Consider the following 21,613-nt stretch of genomic DNA (forward strand, 5'->3'; position numbering starts at 1 on the left):
GAGGTACATCCTGTCCTTGTCCCCGGGAGGCTCAGAGAGGTGAGGTGACCTGTTCAAGGTCCCCCAACAACAAAGCAATAGTAAGATATTCCATCCATGCCTTCCCTGTGTGCCTCACTGCTACTCCATTGTCCAGAAAGGGAAACTGAGTCCCAGGGAGGGAGAGATTTTCCTGGGCGCTGCCCTAACTCACGCTGGAAACTGATGCCCATGCTGCTTGCACGCTGACCTGGCATACTCCTGCCTCTGGGGGGGAGAAGGAATGTGATGACAGATGCTAGCCTCGCTCCAGTTTCCAGAGTTACCAACAAGACCAAGCACACTTGACCTGTGTTGCCAAGTACTTCTGTCGGCCATATGCCCTACTCCTCCCCAGCTCATGACAGCCTGTCTGAACGCTCCGTGCCCTGGTTGGTGCCAACTTCACTGACAAACAAACTCTCGAAATTCTACCTCCCTCCCTGCCAAGGAAGACCAAGGGGAAGCGGGGGGTGGGGCACGGGCTTGTCGCCAGCCCAGGTGTACGCTGATGTTGGGGATTAAAGGGACTAATAGCCACCAAGCCTGTGCTAATCCTTCCCTCCTCTGTTCCCTTTAAAACCAACACACTTTCCTATGTCTGTTTTGCTTTCTGCTCTTCATTCCCTCCCTATAGGAATCCAGCTTAGAGGTCTAGAACCTCAAAGTTCTTAGAGCAACATCCCTGTCCTGAGAGTGCCAACCTCTCCCACCTGCACTCGTCCTAAGTCAGAGCTGGCATCTGAGCGGGTGGGGGCAGGTTTCCAATTGTCAGATGCTGCCTCGTGCCCATCGGGGCCCCGATCAGGCCCACGGGAGACCAGTCCAGCTCCCACATGAGGTTCATGTCAGAGCCACACGGCGCCAGCCCCAGTGGCCACCGGGGCCTGCTCTCAGACCCTCCTGCAGCCAGAAGTGGCTCTGTGAGCCACTTGATGTTCTCCTGGCATCAAGTTCAGGGTCCACTTGCTTTCAATTCCAGTGTCTAGCGGGGGCGAGCCCATGCCAACGGCAGAACTTGCTAGCGTATCTCTGTGTGCAACGCCGATGCCAATGCCACACCACTCCTTGCTAAACTGGGGCTCCACTTGGCCCTCAAGATGGTCTAGGCCGGTCAGTGGAGGCAGGAGAGGACAGGGTTCAAGTCCCAGCTTCCTACCCGCTACCTGTGTGACCTCGAGCAAGTGGCCGTGGGGAGACCTGCTCTTCTGAACAGCGAGAGGGGGGTGCTGTGAGCGAGCCCCCTGCTAGAGGGGTTCCGTGGGATCACATTCACGCACTAGCTCTTCAGTTAGGGCTCACCAAAGCCTAGCGCCTCACTGTTAAGGAACAAGGTCACTGAGGGAAGGACGGCAGGGCCACCATCTCTCCTCTCTCTCACTGTCGGCCTCCAGGACCTGGCTCTCTCCCCACTCAGGAGTCTCCCCAAAACTCTCCCTGCCGTCGCTCCCTCTGGGTGCTGCCAGCAGCCCTGCCGAGCCCCGCGTCACCCCAAAGGGACCTCCCACGCCCTCACACTCGGCCTCCTCTTCTCGAGTGCCCCCTTTCCACTGGTGGGAAACCCAGCCCCAGAACGGGGGCGCAAGCGTGCGGAGCAGGAGACGCAGGAGCCCCTGCCCCCCTGGTCTCTGTCCTCAGTACTCTCACACACCAGACGGGGACCGGTGGTAGCACTTCTACCAACAGCGACAATGGAAATGGTGAAGCTAGTGAGCTCCCCCAGGGGTCTGGGTAGGACCGACGAGGCTCTCTGTTAGTTATAGCCCTTGAGACAGTTGGGACTTCTTGGCACCATATGGGTGGACGTCCCTACTGTTCCCAAGTCCTGCCCAGGGCTTCTGGCACGGAGACCACAAGTTACCCTTCCTTCCTAAGAAAGGTTCCCCTCAAATGTGGCTCTGGACTTCTACCCCTTTCCCAACCACAGAGGGGCAGTGACACCGATCCTGACCTTGCTTCCAGGTCCCCATGGGGATTCTGGTATACCTTTGCCCAAAGCAAAGGTAGATCAAAGCCTGGGGGAGGTGCTGACCTTTTGATCCTGCTGGAGTCCCGCATACTTCTTCTGGGAACCCTACATCACAGCTAGGGGTCCTCCCTCACCCCAAGACCCTGGGATCTCCCCTTCCAAGACCTTTTTTATTTTTAAAGTAGGCTCCACACCCAGCCTGGAGCCCAACTCTGGGTTTGAATTCACGACCATGAGATCAAGACCTGAGCAGAGGTCACGAGTCCGGTGCTTAACGGACCGAGCCACGCACGCACACGCTCCCCTCCTGAGACCTTTAAATGTATAGCCCTCCTCCTCAAAACCCCCAAATTCACATCCATAGCCACACATGCTGTCCCATTTCAACACTCTTTTTTCTTTCTTTCTTCTTTTTTCTTGAGAGAGAGAATGAGGGAGTGCCTGGCGGTGAGGGGAGGGGTGGAGAGGAAGAGGGGCAGGGAGGGGGCCAGAGGGCAGAGGGGGAGAGGGAATCTTTTTTTTTTTTTTTAGGTTTTATTTATTCATTTATTTGTCAGTGAGAGAGAGTGTACACACAAGCAGGCAGAGTGGCAGGCAGAGGCAGCGAGAGAAGCAGGCTCCCCGCCGAGCAAGTAGCCCGATTCGGGACTCAATATGAGGACCTTGGGATCATGATCTGAGCTGAAGGCATCAGCTTAACCAGCTGAGCCACCCAGGCATCCCAAGAGAGAGAAAATCTTAAGGAGGTTCCCCACCCAACCCAGCCCAGAGCCTCACACTGGGCTTATCTCACAACCCCTGAGATCATGACCTGAGCCAAAACGGAGAGGCAGATGCTCAACCAACTGAGCTACCCTGGTGCTCCGCATTCCAACACTCTTAAACCCAGATCTCTGGGTTCTTTTTTCTGGAGACCTCAAAATTTACAATGCTAGGGTCCCTTCTCACTCTGAGTCCGAAAATCCAAAGCACGGGGGCGCTCCATGGACAAGAATTCTAAACTCTTCAGTTCTGGAATTTGTCTACTGCTTCAATCAATTCTGCAGCCCTGGGGTGGTCCCTCCTGAGGGGTAACACACTCTGTCCTGGGGCCCTACTCCTCGTTAATCCTCCTGGGGTCCCCGCCTCCTGCCTCACTGGCTGTGTGCCAAGTTCAGCAGTGAGCCCAGGGTTGGGGGGAGGGTTAGCTGGGGAGTGAAATGGTACAATTATATAATGAGTGCCAAACCCCGCCTTTCTCTCCCAGGTCATATAAAGGCAAACCACCCCAGCCAGCACCATCTGACCGTCTCTCCCAGCGCCACCATGCTGGCCTCAGGGCTGCTCCTCGTGGCTTTGCTGGCCTGCCTCACCATCATGGTCTTGATGTCTGTCTGGAGGCAGAGGAAGCTCTGGGGGAAGCTCCCTCCGGGACCCACCCCGCTGCCCTTCATCGGGAACTACCTGCAGCTGAACACAGAGCAGATGTACAACTCTCTCATGAAGGTGTCAGGACACGGGATGGGTGCAGTGGGGCGGGGCTGGGCGCTGGCCTGATTGAGCTGGGACTGAGTGGCAGGGGATGGCCAAGGTTGGACCAGAGTCTTAAGAGAGTGGAAATCTGCGGGTTGGGCTGCAGGGTCCCAGACAAGAAAGAGCAGATCTTGGGATGTCCAGCCCCTTGAGTATCAGAACCCGGGGGCGAGGCATGCAGTAGGTGAGGGCTGGGCACAGGCCGGCTCCCAGTGGGGGCCGCAGCCTCTAAGCCCCCCACCTCCATCAGATCAGTGAGCGCTATGGCCCGGTGTTCACGGTCCACCTGGGACCCCGGCGCATCGTGGTGCTGTGTGGACACGAGGCGGTGAAGGAGGCTCTGGTAGACCAGGCTGAGGAGTTCAGCGGGCGAGGCGAGCAGGCCACCTTCGACTGGCTCTTCAAAGGCTACGGTGAGGAGCTCCGGGTGGGGGCTCGTGGCCAGGCACACCTGATGGCCTCAGTTTCCCCACTGCTCTTCTCCTGACTCACCCACCCAAGCCTGTGGCCGAGTTCTACCCCTGTTCTCCTCTGTCCCTGTCCCTGGTTACTGTGACCTCTCCTTTGTCTTCTGTAGCTTGGCTCAGGGTGTCTGTGTCCCTGTCCCCCCTGCTTCGGAGCCATCTCCCCGTTTTCTCCCATGGATGCCTCTTCTTCCTCTTCTTCCATCTTGGAACCCTGGTCCTCCGTCCCCGTATCCTTGCCTCTTACTCCTCTGCTTCTGACTTCCCCAAGCTTCTGTCTCCCTCTGTCTGCCTCTTTCTACTCTGTGTTGTTTCTGCTTCATACTCCAAGCCACCACCTCTGGAAACATCTCTCTCCAGACCTTCTCTGTTCTCTCTCCCTATGTTCCTCTTTCTCCAGCTCCGCGTTAGGATCCTTCATGTTTTTTTATTGTCACTTCCCAGATCTCCACAGAGATCAGACTCCTCCTCCCTTCCCCTCCCTCTTTCTCTCTGTTTCTGTGTCTCCATCTCTCCGGGCATCTAACTTGCCTCTCTCCTTCCGATTCTTTTCTTCCAACCCGGTCTCTGTCTCCTTCAGTGTTTCTCTGACCCTGAGCTGTATTTCTCCCTCTCTCTCCACCTCCCACTCCCGCCCTCCGGTCAGCTCTGTCCGCCTCTGTCCCCGCCCCGCCCCGCCCCGCCTCACCACACCCTACGCTCCCTCCCCAGGTGTGGCGTTCAGCAACGGGGAGCGCGCCAAGCAGCTCAGACGCTTCTCCATCACCACGCTGCGGGACTTCGGAGTGGGCAAGCGCGGCATTGAGGAGCGCATCCAGGAGGAGGCGGGCTTCCTCATCGAGACTCTCCGGAGCACGCAGGGTGAGCAGGGCTGGAAGTGAGCGAGACGGAGGGATACACCAGCACGACTCGGGCTTTCTCCACCAGGAAGGGGACTGGCTTGGGGGAAGGCATCAGGGTTCCAGGCTCTGGGTCTTGTGTTGGACGTCTGGGTCCTCACTCCAGTGCCCTCCTCCAATCCTCAAGCTGGCATGAGACAGCCCAGTTGACGCTCCCCCACATCCCTGACTCTCCCCAACCCTATCCCATTCCCCAGGCGCCTTCATCGATCCCACCTTCTTCCTGAGCCGAACAGTGTCCAATGTCATCAGCTCCATTGTCTTTGGGGACCGCTTTGACTATGAGGACAAGGAGTTCCTGTCCCTGCTGCGTATGATGCTGGGAAGCTTCCAGTTCACAGCTACATCTACGGGGCAGGTAACCTGCCCCAGTCTCGCTCTAAAGCACCCCTACCACCACCCACCAATTGCTTTCCCACGTGGAGACAGGTGCCCCGAACTACCATCCTCCTCCTTTCCATCAAAACCACTCGTGGACAGTGGAACACTTACACCTGAATACCCACTTTCCAAGGACACCTGGATATCTCCACAGATGCTCCCGCCACCCAAAAAATAAAAACCAGACCAAACAAACAACAGACAGAGCCTGCAGGGAAGATACATGTAATCCGCCCAGCCATGCTGCCTGGACATGGGTTTCATCCCAACTGACCTACTGGTCCCTAGGAAGACAGTCCACCTCTGTATCTTAACACCTGAACAAGTGACCACCTCAGCCCACCTCCTGAATATAGGAGCCCCAGGTGCTATAAAATACAGCCCACCAAAATCATTAGGTGTCCCAAACCAGCCTACTGGGCACCTAGATAAGTGTCCCTACAGAGCCCTATGGAACATCTGAACATCTGGACAGCTGCCCCAACCAAGAAGACCCCTACACATGTAAACACCTGGATGGATGTTTCCTCAAACACCCAAAGAGTGTCCCCCAACCCAGCTGACTCCCTTACAGAAGTACCCCCATCACTGCTGTGAACATCTAAAACAGTATCAGCTATCTCCCCCCACCTCAACACTTGCCCACCCGCCCCAATTGAATACCTCAACACCTATGTAGAAGAAAACTGGTCAACCCCTGAACAGGAGTCTCCCAATTCAACCGCATCTGAGTATCTGAACACGTAGATGTGTTCTCCAATCCAGCCTCATCCGAACACCCGAAACCCAGATACAGCCCAGTCCATCTCACCTACATTCTGGGACAGGGGCCCTCAAGCCTAACTCACTTAAAAACTTACGTATCTCCTCCCATCAAGCCCCATATGAATCCTAAACACCTGGACAGGCGCCTTTAACCCACTTCCTTCCTTACCCCGAGAAAGATCCCGCTCCCAACAGAACCTGCCCACAAACATCGATCCTTCCCGGCCATTCTTCTCTCCCATCCTCAGCTCTATGAGATGTTTTACTCAGTGATGAAACACCTGCCAGGGCCACAGCAGCAGGCGTTTAAGGAGCTGCAGGGTCTGGAGGACTTCATAGCCAAGAAGGTGGAGCAGAACCAGCGCACCCTGGACCCCAACTCCCCGAGGGACTTCATCGACTCCTTCCTCATCCGCATGCGGGAGGTACAGCCCAGCGGCCAGTGCAGCAGCGGCAGAGCCAGGCAGAGGGAGAACAGCTGGGACGGGGAGGCCAGGGGCCCCTCCAGATCACCCCCGTTGTGACAGCCTCACAATCTCACGTGTGATACCCGGGCTGCTCCGTCTACCAGCGCTTGCCACGGGCAGGACCTGTGTGTGCACCATAAGGCAATGCTTCCACACCGTGCACTCGCTGTCGGTGTCCCTTTCCTTCTAAAGGGTCCTCCCTTAAAACAGTGACACGAGGGCTGACACTTAAAGGGCAGGGAGGCAGCCAGGGAGAGAGTGTGGGAAGGGCATTTGGCCAGAGCCAGCCGCCCGAACAAAGCCCTGGCAGAGCTAGGCTCTCTCTTCCCACCCCTGGTCCGGACCTAAGAGAGGTGCGTCCAGATGGAGAGACCCCGGCAGGGCTCCGAGGGCTGAGGGGAGGGGGCCTGGCCTGAAGCCCTCTCCCCGCAGGAGCAGAACAACCCCAACACGGAGTTCTACATGAAGAACCTGGTGCTGACCACCCTGAACCTCTTCTTTGCCGGCACTGAGACGGTCAGCACAACCCTGCGGTATGGCTTCCTGCTGCTCATGAAACATCCACATGTGGAGGGTAAGGCTGCGGGGACGGGGCCCTGGCCTGGTGGCCACACCCCACTGCCTCTGAGCCCACGGCAATGTCCCCACCCTTCCCAGATGCCTGGAACCTCACACATACCCTGCCATCCAGATGCTAGGTGATATTCTGCTGATAAACACCAGCTGGGTTTCATAGGCTGCTAAAATACCGAACATGTGTGAACTGATAGGCAATAGCTCCCGTGCTGGGCCACATGTATGTGAGACCACACACAGGTTGAGACCAGGTGAATAAGACACTGTCCCCAACAGTGTTTATGGCCAGCGTCTGTCTTGAATGGTCTACGCCCGTGTCACACATGGATGTACATATGTGGACCATCGTCCCCGCCCTGAGACCCCCAGATACTGAAACACGTTCCCCCTCCTCCCACAGCCAAACTCCATGAGGAGATTGACCGGGTGATTGGCAAGAACCGTCAGCCCAAGTTTGAGGACAGGGCCAAGATGCCCTACACAGAGGCGGTGATCCACGAGATCCAGAGATTTGGAGACATGATCCCCATGGGCCTGGCCCGAAGAGTCACCAAGGACACCAAGTTTCGAGAGTTCCTCCTCCCCAAGGTACTTTCCTGTCCCTGTCCTGTTGGGACCTCCAACCTGCTCCCTGGGACCCAGCATCCCGTCCCCCTTAGAAGCTTCCCAGCCGCTGTCCCACTGCCTCACTCAAACACGTCCTCAACCACCATGTCCCTTCAACCTTCCCACTCAGACGTTCTTGAATCCAGCAGCTCCCCCAGAGCTCTTGCCACGGGGATTATGAACCCCATGTCCCTAGACGTCCTCTCTCAAAAGACATGACTTCATTTCTAGACCTCCTCCCTCAAGGGCACGAGTCTCATGTCTCCCAAACATCCCGCCCAAGAGACACAAACCCAGTGTCTTTAAAACCCCCTGTCTCTGGAAGCATGAACCCCCATGTCCTCTCCACTCCCGCCGTGGGAGACATGAACTGCACATCCCCCACACCTTCTGTCCTAAGAGACACAGAACCTGTGTCCTTCAAACTTCCCTTCGCACAAGACATAAGCCCCACGCCTGCATAGCTTCCTGTCTCCGACACACCAATCTCCTGTCTCCCAAAGCTCTCCCTCCGTGGACCCACACTCCCACGCCTCCCCTGCCTCATCACCTAGGGCACCCCAATGGTCCCTCCAACCTCCATGCATTTTCAGCACACCGTGCCCCCACTCTGCCTTATCAAATACCCCCTCTCCTCCTCCCCAGGGCACCGAAGTGTTCCCCATGCTGGGCTCCGTGCTCAGGGACCCCAAGTTCTTCTCCAACCCCCGAGACTTCCACCCAGAGCACTTCCTGGATGAGAAAGGGCAGTTTAAGAAGAGTGATGCTTTTGTGCCCTTCTCCATTGGTAAGAGACCACTGTCTGCTGCTAAGCCACCGCTCCCACCAACAGGGCCGTCTTCTCCTCACCCCCCCCCCTCTGAGGGGCAGCCTGATGTCTTTCTCCAGCTTGGAAGTCCTTCTCCTGATCCACCTCAGCTACAACCCCCATAAGTACCTGAGCTCCAGCAAAAGGATAAGGATGATCACACCTGTCTCAGGGACGGGGGAAATCAAAGCCCTTAGGGAGTCAGAGCGGGCGTCTAAATTTCCCACTGCTACAGCTAGCTCACCCCCATCCCATGCACAAGGGAAACTGATGCTCAGAGAGGACTAGAGAGGTCTCTGAAAGTCTCTCAGGCCAGGCTCTTCCAGCCCCTCCTCCCTGGGAGAAAGCATATGGGGGAGGGTAGTGGGGCAAGGGGCAGTGAGAGCAGGTCTCACCTGCAGCCCTCCTCTTCTGTGTCTTCAGGAAAGCGGTACTGTTTTGGAGAAGGCCTGGCTAGAATGGAGCTCTTTCTCTTCCTCACCAACATCTTGCAGAACTTCCGCTTCAAGTCCCCGCAGCTGCCCCAAGACATCGACGTGTCCCCCAAACACGTGGGCTTTGCCACCATCCCACGAAGTTACACCATGAGCTTCCAGCCCCGCTGAACGAGGGCTGTGCTAGGGCAGGGCAGGGGGAAGAGCAACGTAGTGGGAGGGATCGGGGGTGGGGCTACGGATGGGGTGGGGTTAATGACGGGGCGGGGCCAGTAGGAGGGAGGTGGCTTAGGGGAAGAAAGGGCAAAGTGAATGGGAGGGAAGACGGAAGGAATGGACTCTTGTCTGTTCACCTTGCTAGAAGTAGAGCCTTAAGAGGTGGGATAAGACGAAGAACCTTACACTATACTGTTACTACTACTACTACTAATAATAATAACAACAACAACAACCTTATTATTTATTGTATCAAATTCTGCGTCAGCTCTGTGCTAAGAGGGTCACACATATCACTTAATGGTCACAAACCTATGTGCCAGGGAATGGTGCCCGTGCCCATCTTACGGGTGACAAAGCTTAACTGATTCCCAAGGAATCTACAAGAACAAAAAATGTCCTCGTACGGGTGCCTGAGTGGCTCAGTGGGTTAGGCCTCTGCCTTGGGCTCAGGTCATGATCTCAGGGTCCTGGGATCGAGCCCCGCATCGGGCTCTCTGCTCAGCAGGGAGCCTGCTTCCTCCTCTCTCTCTCTGCCTGCCTCTCTGCCTACTTGTGATCTCTGTCAAATAAATCAACAAAAAATCTAAAAAGAAAATGTCCTCGTAATAAATGAATTTAGAAAGATCACTGAACATACAAATGTCTTTTTCTGTTGTTGTTTCCTATATATTTTAGGTAATCAAAATTAAAAACACAATAATACTCTAGTCACTGAAAAAAAACAAAATACTTAAGTATAAATCTGACAACACATGTACCAACGCTGTACGGTGAAAACTACAGAAGACTGAAGAAATAAATAAAATATACTTTAAAGACTTTATTTATTTATTTGAGAGAGAGAGAGAGAGGGAGAAAGAATGAGCACAAGCAGGGGGAAGGGGCAGAGGGAGAGGAAGAAGCAGACTCCCCACTGAGCAGGGAGCCCTATGAGGAACGTGATCCCAGGACCCTGGGATCAGGACCTGAGCCGAAGGCAGACACTTAACGACTGAGCCACCCAGGCACCCGGATTTTTTTTTTCAAGGTGAGCCAAGTCTGTAGGCAGATTATGGGGCAAAAATCTTAGCTGCAGATGATCTAAAATGTACTGTTAGCTTGAGGTCACTGTGAACAGGCATATGTCTTTTTTTAAAAAATTTATTTATTTGTTAGAGAGAGAGAGAGCTAGCACAGGCAGACAGAGTGGTAGGCAGAGGCAGAGGGAGAAGCAGGCTCCCCGCCGAGCAAGGAGCCGGATGTGGGACTCAATTCCAGGATGCTGGGATCGTGACCCGAGCCGAAGGCAGCCCCTTAACCAACTGAGCCACCCAGGCGTCCCAGCATATGTCTTTTTAAAAAAGGTTTATTTGTTAGAGAGAGAGGGAGAGAGTGCACAGGGGGAGGGGGAGGGAGTCTTTTTTATAAAAAAAAGATTTTATTTATTTATTTGGGAGAGAGAGAGAAAGAAAAAGAATGAACAAATAAGCTGAAGCAGACTCCATGTTGAGCACAGAGCCTGATCCCAAGACCAGGACCCAAAACCAAAAGTAAGAATCTCAACCAAGTTTGCCACCCAGGTACCCTGTCATGTGGCATTTAATAATTCTGTATGTAAAGGTTTGACTATAGGGCCTCATGAAACTGAGACAACAGACACTGGAAATTGCAAGGACTTTCTCCAAAGCTCACTTCTGCAGAGTTTATGGAAGACCAAAGTTAGGCTTTGGTACGATGCCATGTTAAGTGTCTATTGAAAAAGGCTTTGCTTTCCAAAGGATTAAAAATTGTGCTGGAAGTAATGCATAAGAAAATACCAAGCAACTCCAAATTGAAGTCTGGACAACTTCCAAAATAATTATTCTCTGCTATTGAAAATATCAAGGTCAAGAGATACAAAAGCTGAGAGTCTATTCCAGGTTAAAGAAGACAAAAGACATTACAACTAAATATAATGCATGATCACAGATCCTGAAGTGGGGGAAATATTTTGGAAATTAACTGTTTATCAAGTAAGTGGTTTGCACATGTTTTCTCCCGTTTTGAAGGTTGCTTTTCATTTTGTTGATTATTCATTTGTAGTGGAGAAATCTTTCAGTGATGTGTTCCCACTTGTATATTTTTGCTTTATAATTCAGTGAATGGATAAAGAAAATGTGATACACACACACACACACACACACACACACCACGGAATGTCATTCAGTCTCTCTCAGAACTCAAAAGCAAAAAAACCCTCAAAAAAACCAAAACCCCCAAATCAGAAAAATACCCACTAGATTAAAAATTGGACAGAGGACATGAATAGACATTATTCAGAAAAAGACATACAAGGACACCTGGGTGGTTCAGTCAGTTAAGCATCTGACTCTTGATCTCACCTTAGGTCTTGATCTCAGGGTTGTGAGTTCAAGTCCCGTGTGAGGCTCCATGCTGGGTGTGGAGCTTACCTAAAAAAAAAAAAAAAAAAAAAAAAAAAAAAAAAAAAAAGGACATACTAATTACCACCAGATATATGAAAAGGTGCTCAATATCCCTATTCATTTTTAAAAGATTTTATTTATTTATTCAACAGAGAGAGAGAGAGAGATCACAAGTAGACAGAGAGGCAGGCAGAGAGAGAGGGGGGAAGCAGGCTCCCTGCTGAGCAGAGACAGAGCCCGATGCGGGGCTCGATCCCAGGACGCTGAGATCATGACCTGAGCCCAAGGCAGAGGCTTAACCCACTGAGCCAGCCAGGCGCCCCTCAATATCCCTATTCATAAGAGAAATGCAAACCAAAACCACAATGAGATATAATTTCATACCTTACAGCTATCATAGAGATAAGAGATAACAAATACTGGTCATGATGTGGGTTGGAACACTTGTGCACCATTTGTAACCGTCCCTCAGAACAATGTTTTACTTAAAGTATAACTTATAAGAAATCGTACCAGTCACGCAAGCATGCTTAAATATAGTCTTAAGAAAAACATGTACTAGCAACAGGCCTCTGGGGGAGAGGACGATATATGTCCTTGAAGTCGAGCAGCTGGGAATGCCTGGCTGGTCCAGGGAGGAACGCCGCCTGCTTCTTTTTTCCGTTATCTCCCCTTCTCCAGAGATCACCTGTGGCTAATTAGATGATCCCTTTGGATGTGCTTGCTCAACTGTAAATTCTATACTGCTTGACCCGGCATATCCTGCCTCTCTTCTTGCTTATCTTTAAAATTTATAATCAATGTCTAACTCATATTCCTTCTTGTTTGTCTACAAGGGATATGGTTAGTGTGCAGCCTTCTTTGGCTCCTTTGTTAATTACTGTCTAATATCCAGTAAATATGAGACTGAGGAGTTGTTCGGGGCGACCGTCTTCTCTACGCTCGTCCCCTGCTCCCTCTTTCAGCTGACTTGTTTGTGCTTCTTTCTCCTCCCATGCCCCACCAGGAAGTGGCAACCACTGATGTGAATGTAAATTGGTAAATTACCAACTTACTGCCATGGTGGGAAACAGAATGGCTGTTCCTCAAAATATGAACACTAGAACTACCGAGGCACCTGGGTGGCTCAGAGGGTTAAGCGTCTGCTTTCCGCTCAGGTCACGATCTCAGGGTCCTGATCAAGCCCCATGTCGGGCTCCCTGTTCAGCAGGGAGTCTGCTTCTCCCTCTGCTTCTGCTGCTCCCCCTGCTCATGCGCTCTCTGTCTCTCCCTCTCAAATGAATAAATAAATTATTATCTTTTTATTTTAAAAAAGATTTTATTTATTTATTTGACAGAGATCACAAGTAGGCAGAGAGGCAGGCAGAGAGAGAGGGGGAAGCAGGCTCCCTGCTGAGCAGAGAGCCCGATGTGGGGATCAATCCCAGGACCCTGGGATCATGACCTGAGCCAAAGGCAGAGGCTTTAACCCTAAATAAATTATTTTAAAAAATAAATACATAAAATAAATAAATATCCATTGACAGATGAAGGGATAAAAAAACACGACAGTGGTTACTTTATAATGCTTAAGTCAGGTTTGAATTAATCTCTTTGCTGTGCCAAGGGGGGCACATATATAACTGTGAGGATCAGGACCCCTGCTGTGACCGAGGCCCAGGCAGCAGCAGCACAGGACCCAGTGAAGGTTCTGGAGAGCAGTCCACTCTTAGGAGTGTGGCCCTCCGCATGCCGCCTATAGTGACTTATTTCCTCTTCTCTCCTCTTTTTTTTTTTTTTTTTTTTTTAGCTCCCTAGAGATGTTTTTTTTTTATGAGTGGCCACCCAAAGGATCCCCAGGTCATAAGGTATAGTCCTTCCTCTGAGTGCTCTATCTGTGGGGTCAGAGCCTGGTTGGGACACACAACTGATCAGCTACAAGGTATAATCTTTCCTCTGAGTCTAGCATGAGTCACAGCTTCATTCCGAGCCACACAAATAAACCCAGGCAAAGACATACTGTCCATGACCACATTAAGGAGACCCTGTTACCATAGTCCTGTCCTGAAATGCCTATTAGTTAGTGGAACTAACTAGGTCAGCTAAATCAGAGACGCAACAGTAGTCAACAGTGCGACACAATGCAGCCAGCTCTGCTCACCGTCAGCTTACCCAGTTGGGAAGCTTGTTCGTGTGCAAGTCCTTAGTCCGTCTTCTGATTTAGTGAGTAGCAAGATAGACGGGCAAGGGTAGGAAGGAAAGCAGAACTTCAGCTGGTCCCCAAACCTGTCCAGCTCCTAGAATACCCAATCCCACCCTGGCAAGCATGAGAAAGAAGCAGAATTCCCTTCTAGGAACTTGCAACCCTCAATGAACTCACACCCAGAAGGACATAGATTCCTGCAAAAGGCTGGGACAGAAAAGACACCACATCCACCGACTCCTTCTCTGAATCCAGCTTCTGTCCCACCTACTACTAGAACTTTCCCCTCTACTTCTAGGCACAGAGAGTGTCCTGGGGGGAAAGAGATACACTCCCACCCCTCCAGTCGAGGGCCGTGTGATTTCACACCTCCTGTTCCTATAGCTTTCTGTCGAAGGGTCAAGACCACATTCAGGGTGTGGTTTGGTTACTCAGCTCTGAGCAGCTGACTCTGGGAATGGAACCAGAATTGGGAACTGGTCAGTCAAGAGAAGAGCTAGGCCAGAGAGCGGTGGATTTGAAACAGAGTGACTCAGAAAATGCTGGAGGAGTGGAGGTCCCCCACAGCCCCTGGAGGAGGGATTCCCACCTGTATCCATGAAAAGCCATGGAGGAGACAGCACAGCCCAATTATCTAGAGGTGCCAGCTGAATGGGATGTGACGGAGGGAAAAACAAGTGACAGGAGAATTTGGGAAAAGGTGAAGCTGAGAAGGAACAAAACAGGCAGATTCCAACAACATATTGCCTGAGAGATGCCGAGGACAGTTACTAGAACCGAGCACATGGATTTCTGCCATTTATACCACAATAGAAACAGGAGGTGTGAAAACTCACTGTAAGCCTCAAGCACAAGGTATATCAAGAAAACTACACCTCTGGGGCGCCTGGGTGGCTCAGTGGGTTAAGCCTCTGCCTTCTGCTCAGGTCATGATCTCAGGGTCCTGGGATCGAGCCCCACATGGGGCTCTCTGCTCAGCGGGGAGTCTGCTTTCCCCCACCCCTGCTTATTTGTGATCTCCATCTGTCAAGTACATAAATAAAATCATAAAAAAAAAAAAGGAAAGAAAGAAAAGAAAACTACACCAAGGTACGCCACAATCAAATTGATTAAAACTGGTGATACAGAGAAAAATCCTGAAAGTAGCCAGAGGGGAAAATACCATTACAGACAGAACTTACTTGGCTTCCACAGTGGAAACTAGACACGTTGAATAGCAACCCCCCACCCTTCTTCCCTTTCCTCTAGCCCCTGGCAAGCGCCGCTCTACTCTCTGCTTCTATGGGTTTGACTATTTTAGATTCGTCCAGAAGTGGATTCATACACTATTTGTTCTTCTCTGATTGGGTTATTTTACTTAACATAAAATTCTCAAGGTTCATCCGTGTTGGCAGGATTTCCTTTCCTTTTATGACTGAATAATATTCCACTGTATGTATATATCACATCTGCTTTATCCATTCATCTATCATGGATATTTAGGTTATCTGTTTATTTATTTATTTATTTTTAAGATTTTTATTTATTTATTTGACAGAGATCACAAGCAGGCAGAGAGGCAGGCAGAGAGAGAGGGGGAAGCAGTCTCCCCGCCGAGCAGATGGCCTGATGCGGGGCTCGATCCCAGGACCCTGGGATCATGACCTGAGCTGAAGGCAGAGGCTTTAACCCACTGAGCCACCCAGACACCCTTAAGTTGTCTATTTAAAAGTGATTTGCTTCTTTCTTCTGTGGTGGGAAGCTTTCAGCATACAAGTTCTGGGCCTGTGTTGGTAGATTTATAGTTACCTATTTCGCTTTCTTGAATGACTATAAATGGTATTGCGTTCTCGATTTTTATTTTCTAAGGTTCATTGCTAGTGTACGGAAAAAACAAAACAACAAAAACTTTGGGTATGTTTAGTGACTTGCTAAATTCATTTATTAGGAGGTTTTTCGTCGTTGTAGTTTCCTTGAGAATCAGTTAAGATTTGTCACCTGCAAAATGGGCATAAACACTGTTCCCTGTTGCGTCGGTTTGTGAGCCTTAGGCGAGGTGAACGTGTTGACGCGTTTAGCATGGACAGGACAGAGAATATTTGCTCAATAAATAATTTCCCTTCTCTCATCCCACCTCTGAAGGATCTACCTCTACCAAGGTGAACAGGCAGAGCCCATTCCTGTCCTCTTTCTCTCCCATCCTCTTCGCCCCTCCCATTTCCCTAACCCACCTCGCTCCCGCTAGCCCCGCCCCAAGCCACGCCCCTACCGACAGCCACGCCGCTGCCCCTCCCTCAGCTTTGCTCCCCCAACCAGCCCTGCGCTCTCGCTGCCCTCGTTCAGCGGGGCTGGAAGCTCATGGTGTAACTTCGTGGGATGGTGGCAAAGCCCACGTGTTTGGGGGACACGTCGATGTCTTGGGGCAGCTGCGGGGACTTGAAGCGGAAGTTCTGCAAGATGTTGGTGAGGAAGAGAAAGAGCTCCATTCTAGCCAGGCCTTCTCCAAAACAGTACCGCTTTCCTGAAGACACAGAAGAGGAGGGCTGCAGGTGAGACCTGCTCTCACTGCCCCTTGCCCCACTACCCTCCCCCATATGCTTTCTCCCAGGGAGGAGGGGCTGGAAGAGCCTGGCCTGAGAGACTTTCAGAGACCTCTCTAGTCCTCTCTGAGCATCAGTTTCCCTTGTGCATGGGATGGGGGTGAGCTAGCTGTAGCAGTGGGAAATTTAGATGCCCGCTCTGACTCCCTAAGGGCTTTGATTTCCCCCGTCCCTGAGACAGGTGTGATCATCCTTATCCTTTTGCTGGAGCTCAGGTACTTATGGGGGTTGTAGCTGAGGTGGATCAGGAGAAGGACTTCCAAGCTGGAGAAAGACATCAGGCTGCCCCTCAGAGGGGGGGGGGTGAGGAGAAGACGGCCCTGTTGGTGGGAGCGGTGGCTTAGCAGCAGACAGTGGTCTCTTACCAATGGAGAAGGGCACAAAAGCATCACTCTTCTTAAACTGCCCTTTCTCATCCAGGAAGTGCTCTGGGTGGAAGTCTCGGGGGTTGGAGAAGAACTTGGGGTCCCTGAGCACGGAGCCCAGCATGGGGAACACTTCGGTGCCCTGGGGAGGAGGAGAGGGGGTATTTGATAAGGCAGAGTGGGGGCACGGTGTGCTGAAAATGCATGGAGGTTGGAGGGACCATTGGGGTGCCCTAGGTGATGAGGCAGGGGAGGCGTGGGAGTGTGGGTCCACGGAGGGAGAGCTTTGGGAGACAGGAGATTGGTGTGTCGGAGACAGGAAGCTATGCAGGCGTGGGGCTTATGTCTTGTGCGAAGGGAAGTTTGAAGGACACAGGTTCTGTGTCTCTTAGGACAGAAGGTGTGGGGGATGTGCAGTTCATGTCTCCCACGGCGGGAGTGGAGAGGACATGGGGGTTCATGCTTCCAGAGACAGGGGGTTTTAAAGACACTGGGTTTGTGTCTCTTGGGCGGGATGTTTGGGAGACATGAGACTCGTGCCCTTGAGGGAGGAGGTCTAGAAATGAAGTCATGTCTTTTGAGAGAGGACGTCTAGGGACATGGGGTTCATAATCCCCGTGGCAAGAGCTCTGGGGGAGCTGCTGGATTCAAGAACGTCTGAGTGGGAAGGTTGAAGGGACATGGTGGTTGAGGACGTGTTTGAGTGAGGCAGTGGGACAGCGGCTGGGAAGCTTCTAAGGGGGACGGGATGCTGGGTCCCAGGGAGCAGGTTGGAGGTCCCAACAGGACAGGGACAGGAAAGTACCTTGGGGAGGAGGAACTCTCGAAACTTGGTGTCCTTGGTGACTCTTCGGGCCAGGCCCATGGGGATCATGTCTCCAAATCTCTGGATCTCGTGGATCACCGCCTCTGTGTAGGGCATCTTGGCCCTGTCCTCAAACTTGGGCTGACGGTTCTTGCCAATCACCCGGTCAATCTCCTCATGGAGTTTGGCTGTGGGAGGAGGGGGAACGTGTTTCGGTATCTGGGGGTCTCAGGGCGGGGACGATGGTCCACATATGTACATCCATGTGTGACACGGGCGTAGACCATTCAAGACAGACGCTGGCCATAAACACTGTTGGGGACAGTGTCTTATTCACCTGGTCTCAACCTGTGTGTGGTCTCACATACATGTGGCCCAGCACGGGAGCTATTGCCTATCAGTTCACACATGTTCGGTATTTTAGCAGCCTATGAAACCCAGCTGGTGTTTATCAGCAGAATATCACCTAGCATCTGGATGGCAGGGTATGTGTGAGGTTCCAGGCATCTGGGAAGGGTGGGGACATTGCCGTGGGCTCAGAGGCAGTGGGGTGTGGCCACCAGGCCAGGGCCCCGTCCCCGCAGCCTTACCCTCCACATGTGGATGTTTCATGAGCAGCAGGAAGCCATACCGCAGGGTTGTGCTGACCGTCTCAGTGCCGGCAAAGAAGAGGTTCAGGGTGGTCAGCACCAGGTTCTTCATGTAGAACTCCGTGTTGGGGTTGTTCTGCTCCTGCGGGGAGAGGGCTTCAGGCCAGGCCCCCTCCCCTCAGCCCTCGGAGCCCTGCCGGGGTCTCTCCATCTGGACGCACCTCTCTTAGGTCCGGACCAGGGGTGGGAAGAGAGAGCCTAGCTCTGCCAGGGCTTTGTTCGGGCGGCTGGCTCTGGCCAAATGCCCTTCCCACACTCTCTCCCTGGCTGCCTCCCTGCCCTTTAAGTGTCAGCCCTCGTGTCACTGTTTTAAGGGAGGACCCTTTAGAAGGAAAGAGACACCGACAGCGAGTGCACGGTGTGGAAGCATTGCCTTATGGTGCACACACAGGTCCTGCCCGTGGCAAGCGCTGGTAGACGGAGCAGCCCGGGTATCACACGTGAGATTGTGAGGCTGTCACAACGGGGGTGATCTGGAGGGGCCCCTGGCCTCCCCGTCCCAGCTGTTCTCCCTCTGCCTGGCTCTGCCGCTGCTGCACTGGCCGCTGGGCTGTACCTCCCGCATGCGGATGAGGAAGGAGTCGATGAAGTCCCTCGGGGAGTTGGGGTCCAGGGTGCGCTGGTTCTGCTCCACCTTCTTGGCTATGAAGTCCTCCAGACCCTGCAGCTCCTTAAACGCCTGCTGCTGTGGCCCTGGCAGGTGTTTCATCACTGAGTAAAACATCTCATAGAGCTGAGGATGGGAGAGAAGAATGGCCGGGAAGGATCGATGTTTGTGGGCAGGTTCTGTTGGGAGCGGGATCTTTCTCGGGGTAAGGAAGGAAGTGGGTTAAAGGCGCCTGTCCAGGTGTTTAGGATTCATATGGGGCTTGATGGGAGGAGATACGTAAGTTTCCACGTGAGTCAAGCCTGAGGGCCCCTGTCCAGAATGTAGGTGAGATGGACTGGGCTGCGTATCCAGGTTTTGGGTGTTTGGATGAGGCTGGATTGGAGAACACATCTACGTGTTCAGATACTCAGGCAGGGTTGCGTTGGGGGCACATGTCTAGGTATTTAAGCAGTCATGTGGTCTCACAAATTTGAGGCAATTGTCTAGATAGTTAGGGGATCTTTTTTTTTTAAGATTTTATTTATTTATTTGACAGATAGAGATCACAAGTAGGCAGACAGGCAGGCAGAGAGAGAGGAGGAAGCAGGCTCCCTGCCGAGCAGAGAGCCCGATGCAGGGCTCGATCCCAGGACCCTGGGATCATGACCTGAGCCAAAGGCAGAGGCTTTAACCCACTGAGCCACCCAGGTGCCCCTAGATAGTTAGGGGATCTTAACTGGGAGCTTTTGTCCCTTTCTCCTCCTCCCCTTCTTCCTCCTCCTTCTCCTTCTCATAAGGAGCTACTGTTGAGATACCCAGGTGTCTTTGGAAACTGAGTACTGGGCACTGGTCCTGGGTTCTGGTGCAGCTGTTGGGTTGTCTGAAAGTGGGGGCTAGTTTTGAGGGTACCCTACTAGAGGAAGATGGGGGTTTGGAACACCTGTGTCCATGTGGGACACATAGGAAAGCAATTGGTGGATTGTAGTAGGGGTGTTATAGAGTGAGACTGGGACAGGTTACCTGCCCCATAGATGTAGCTGTGAACTGGAAGTTTCCCAGCATCATACGCAGCAGGGACAGGAACTCTTTGTCCTCATAGTCAAAGCGGTCCCCAAAGACAATGGAGCTGATGACATTGGACACTGTTCGGCTCAGGAAGAAGGTGGGATCGATGAAGGCGCCTGGGGAATGGGATAGGGTTGGGGAGAGTCAGGGATTTGGGGGAGCGTCAACTGGGCTGTCTCATGCCAGCTTGAGGATTGGAGGAGGGCACTGGAGTGAGGACCCAGACGTCCAACACAAGACCCAGAGCCTGGAACCCTGATGCCTTCCCCCAAGCCAGTCCCCTTCCTGGTGGAGAAAGCCCGAGTCGTGCTGGTGTATCCCTCTGTCTCGCTCAGTCCTGGCCCCGCTTACCATGCGTGCCCTGGAGGGCCTCGATGAGGAAGCCTGCCTCCTCCTGGATACGCTCCTCGATGCCGCGCTTGCCCACTCCGAAGTCCCGCAGCGTGGTGATGGAGAAGCGCCTGAGCTGCTTGGCGCGCTCCCCGTTGCTGAACGCCACACCTGGGGAGGGAGCGTAGGGTGTCGTGAGGCAGGGCGGGGCGGGGACAGAGGCGGACAGAGAGCAGGAGCAGAGAAGGATGGGTTGGGGCATGGGGTGGAGGGTGATGGAGACAGACAAGTGAGGGTCAGAGAAACACTGAGAGAGATAGATTGGGTTGGAAGGAAAGAATCAGGAGAGAGGCAAGGACATGGGGACGGAGGACCGGGGTTCCACGGCAGAAATCCCAAGAGCTCCCCCTGGACCCAGAGGAAGAAGAGGCATCCATGGGAGAAAATGGGGAGATGGCTCCGAAGCAGGGGGGACAGGGACACAGACACCCTGAGCCAAGCTACAGAAGACAAAGGAGAGGTCACAGTAACCAGGGACAGGGACAGAGGAGAACAGGGGTAGAACTCGGCCACAGGCTTGGGTGGGTGAGTCAGGAGAAGAGCAGTGGGGAAACTGAGGCCATCAGGTGTGCCTGGCCACGAGCCCCCACCCGGAGCTCCTCACCGTAGCCTTTGAAGAGCCAGTCGAAGGTGGCCTGCTCGCCTCGCCCGCTGAACTCCTCAGCCTGGTCTACCAGAGCCTCCTTCACCGCCTCGTGTCCACACAGCACCACGATGCGCCGGGGTCCCAGGTGAACCGTGAACACCGGGCCATAGCGCTCACTGATCTGATGGAGGTGGGGGGCTTAGAGGCTGCGGCCCCCACTGGGAGCCGGCCTGTGCCCAGCCCTCACCTACTGCATGCCTCGCCCCCGGGTTCTGATACTCAAGGGGTTGGACATCCCAAGATCTGCTCTTTCTTGTCTGGGACCCTGCAGCCCAACCCGCAGATTTCCACTCTCTTAAGACTCTGGTCCAACCTTGGCCATCCCCTGCCACTCAGTCCCAGCTCAATCAGGCCAGCGCCCAGCCCCGCCCCACTGCACCCATCCCGTGTCCTGACACCTTCATGAGAGAGTTGTACATCTGCTCTGTGTTCAGCTGCAGGTAGTTCCCGATGAAGGGCAGCGGGGTGGGTCCCGGAGGGAGCTTCCCCCAGAGCTTCCTCTGCCTCCAGACAGACATCAAGACCATGATGGTGAGGCAGGCCAGCAAAGCCACGAGGAGCAGCCCTGAGGCCAGCATGGTGGCGCTGGGAGAGACGGTCAGATGGTGCTGGCTGGGGTGGTTTGCCTTTATATGACCTGGGAGAGAGGGGTGGACTTTGGTCTTGTTTGTTAATTGTGCCATTTCATTTCCCAGCTATAGTCCCTCCCCACCCCAACTCCCAAACTCACAGCTGAGCTTGGGACAAACCAGCAAGGCAGGAAGAGGAGATCTCAGGGAGGTTAACAGAGAGTGGGCCCCGGGAAGGGCCACCCCCAGTCTG

General features: G+C 53.1%; 2 protein-coding genes across 2 annotated transcripts; one reads left to right on the plus strand and one right to left on the minus strand.

Annotated features, from left to right (window-relative positions):
* Window positions 1-3,231: 3,231 nt before the first annotated feature.
* Window positions 3,232-9,750, plus strand: LOC308358236 (cytochrome P450 2A13-like). The gene is made up of 9 exons (XM_080828381.1): window positions 3,232-3,472; window positions 3,750-3,912; window positions 4,675-4,824; window positions 5,060-5,220; window positions 6,257-6,433; window positions 6,908-7,049; window positions 7,452-7,639; window positions 8,303-8,444; window positions 8,889-9,750. Exons 1-9 carry the CDS (start codon window positions 3,293-3,295, stop codon window positions 9,068-9,070), a joined length of 1,485 nt encoding a protein of 494 aa, XP_080684507.1. The 5' UTR covers window positions 3,232-3,292; the 3' UTR covers window positions 9,071-9,750.
* A 5,846-nt stretch (window positions 9,751-15,596) lies between these two features.
* LOC308358237 (cytochrome P450 2A13) lies at window positions 15,597-21,392 on the minus strand. The gene is made up of 9 exons (XM_080828382.1): window positions 21,190-21,392; window positions 20,750-20,912; window positions 20,107-20,256; window positions 19,711-19,871; window positions 18,658-18,834; window positions 18,042-18,183; window positions 17,452-17,639; window positions 16,647-16,788; window positions 15,597-16,202 (listed from the first exon to the last, which is right to left on the minus strand). Exons 1-9 carry the CDS (start codon window positions 21,367-21,369, stop codon window positions 16,021-16,023), a joined length of 1,485 nt encoding a protein of 494 aa, XP_080684508.1. The 5' UTR covers window positions 21,370-21,392; the 3' UTR covers window positions 15,597-16,020.
* Window positions 21,393-21,613: the final 221 nt, after the last annotated feature.

This window comes from Martes martes (genome assembly GCF_963455335.1).
Source record: "Martes martes genome assembly, chromosome: 17".
NCBI lineage: Eukaryota > Metazoa > Chordata > Mammalia > Carnivora > Mustelidae > Martes > Martes martes.

Excerpts from the sequence above, each read along its gene's own strand:
- LOC308358236 (XM_080828381.1), top strand. The coding sequence starts at position 3,293 with ATGCTGGCCTCAGGGCTGCTCCTCGTGGCTTTGCTGGCCTGCCTCACC. Across the intron at positions 7,640-8,302 it reads GAGAGTTCCTCCTCCCCAAG|GGCACCGAAGTGTTCCCCAT; the intron begins GTACTTTCCTGT and ends CCTCCTCCCCAG. Across the intron at positions 8,445-8,888 it reads TTTTGTGCCCTTCTCCATTG|GAAAGCGGTACTGTTTTGGA; the intron begins GTAAGAGACCAC and ends CTGTGTCTTCAG.
- LOC308358237 (XM_080828382.1), bottom strand. The coding sequence starts at position 21,369 with ATGCTGGCCTCAGGGCTGCTCCTCGTGGCTTTGCTGGCCTGCCTCACC. Across the intron at positions 20,257-20,749 it reads CTGGCTCTTCAAAGGCTACG|GTGTGGCGTTCAGCAACGGG; the intron begins GTGAGGAGCTCC and ends CTCCCTCCCCAG. Across the intron at positions 17,640-18,041 it reads GAAACATCCACATGTGGAGG|CCAAACTCCATGAGGAGATT; the intron begins GTAAGGCTGCGG and ends CTCCTCCCACAG.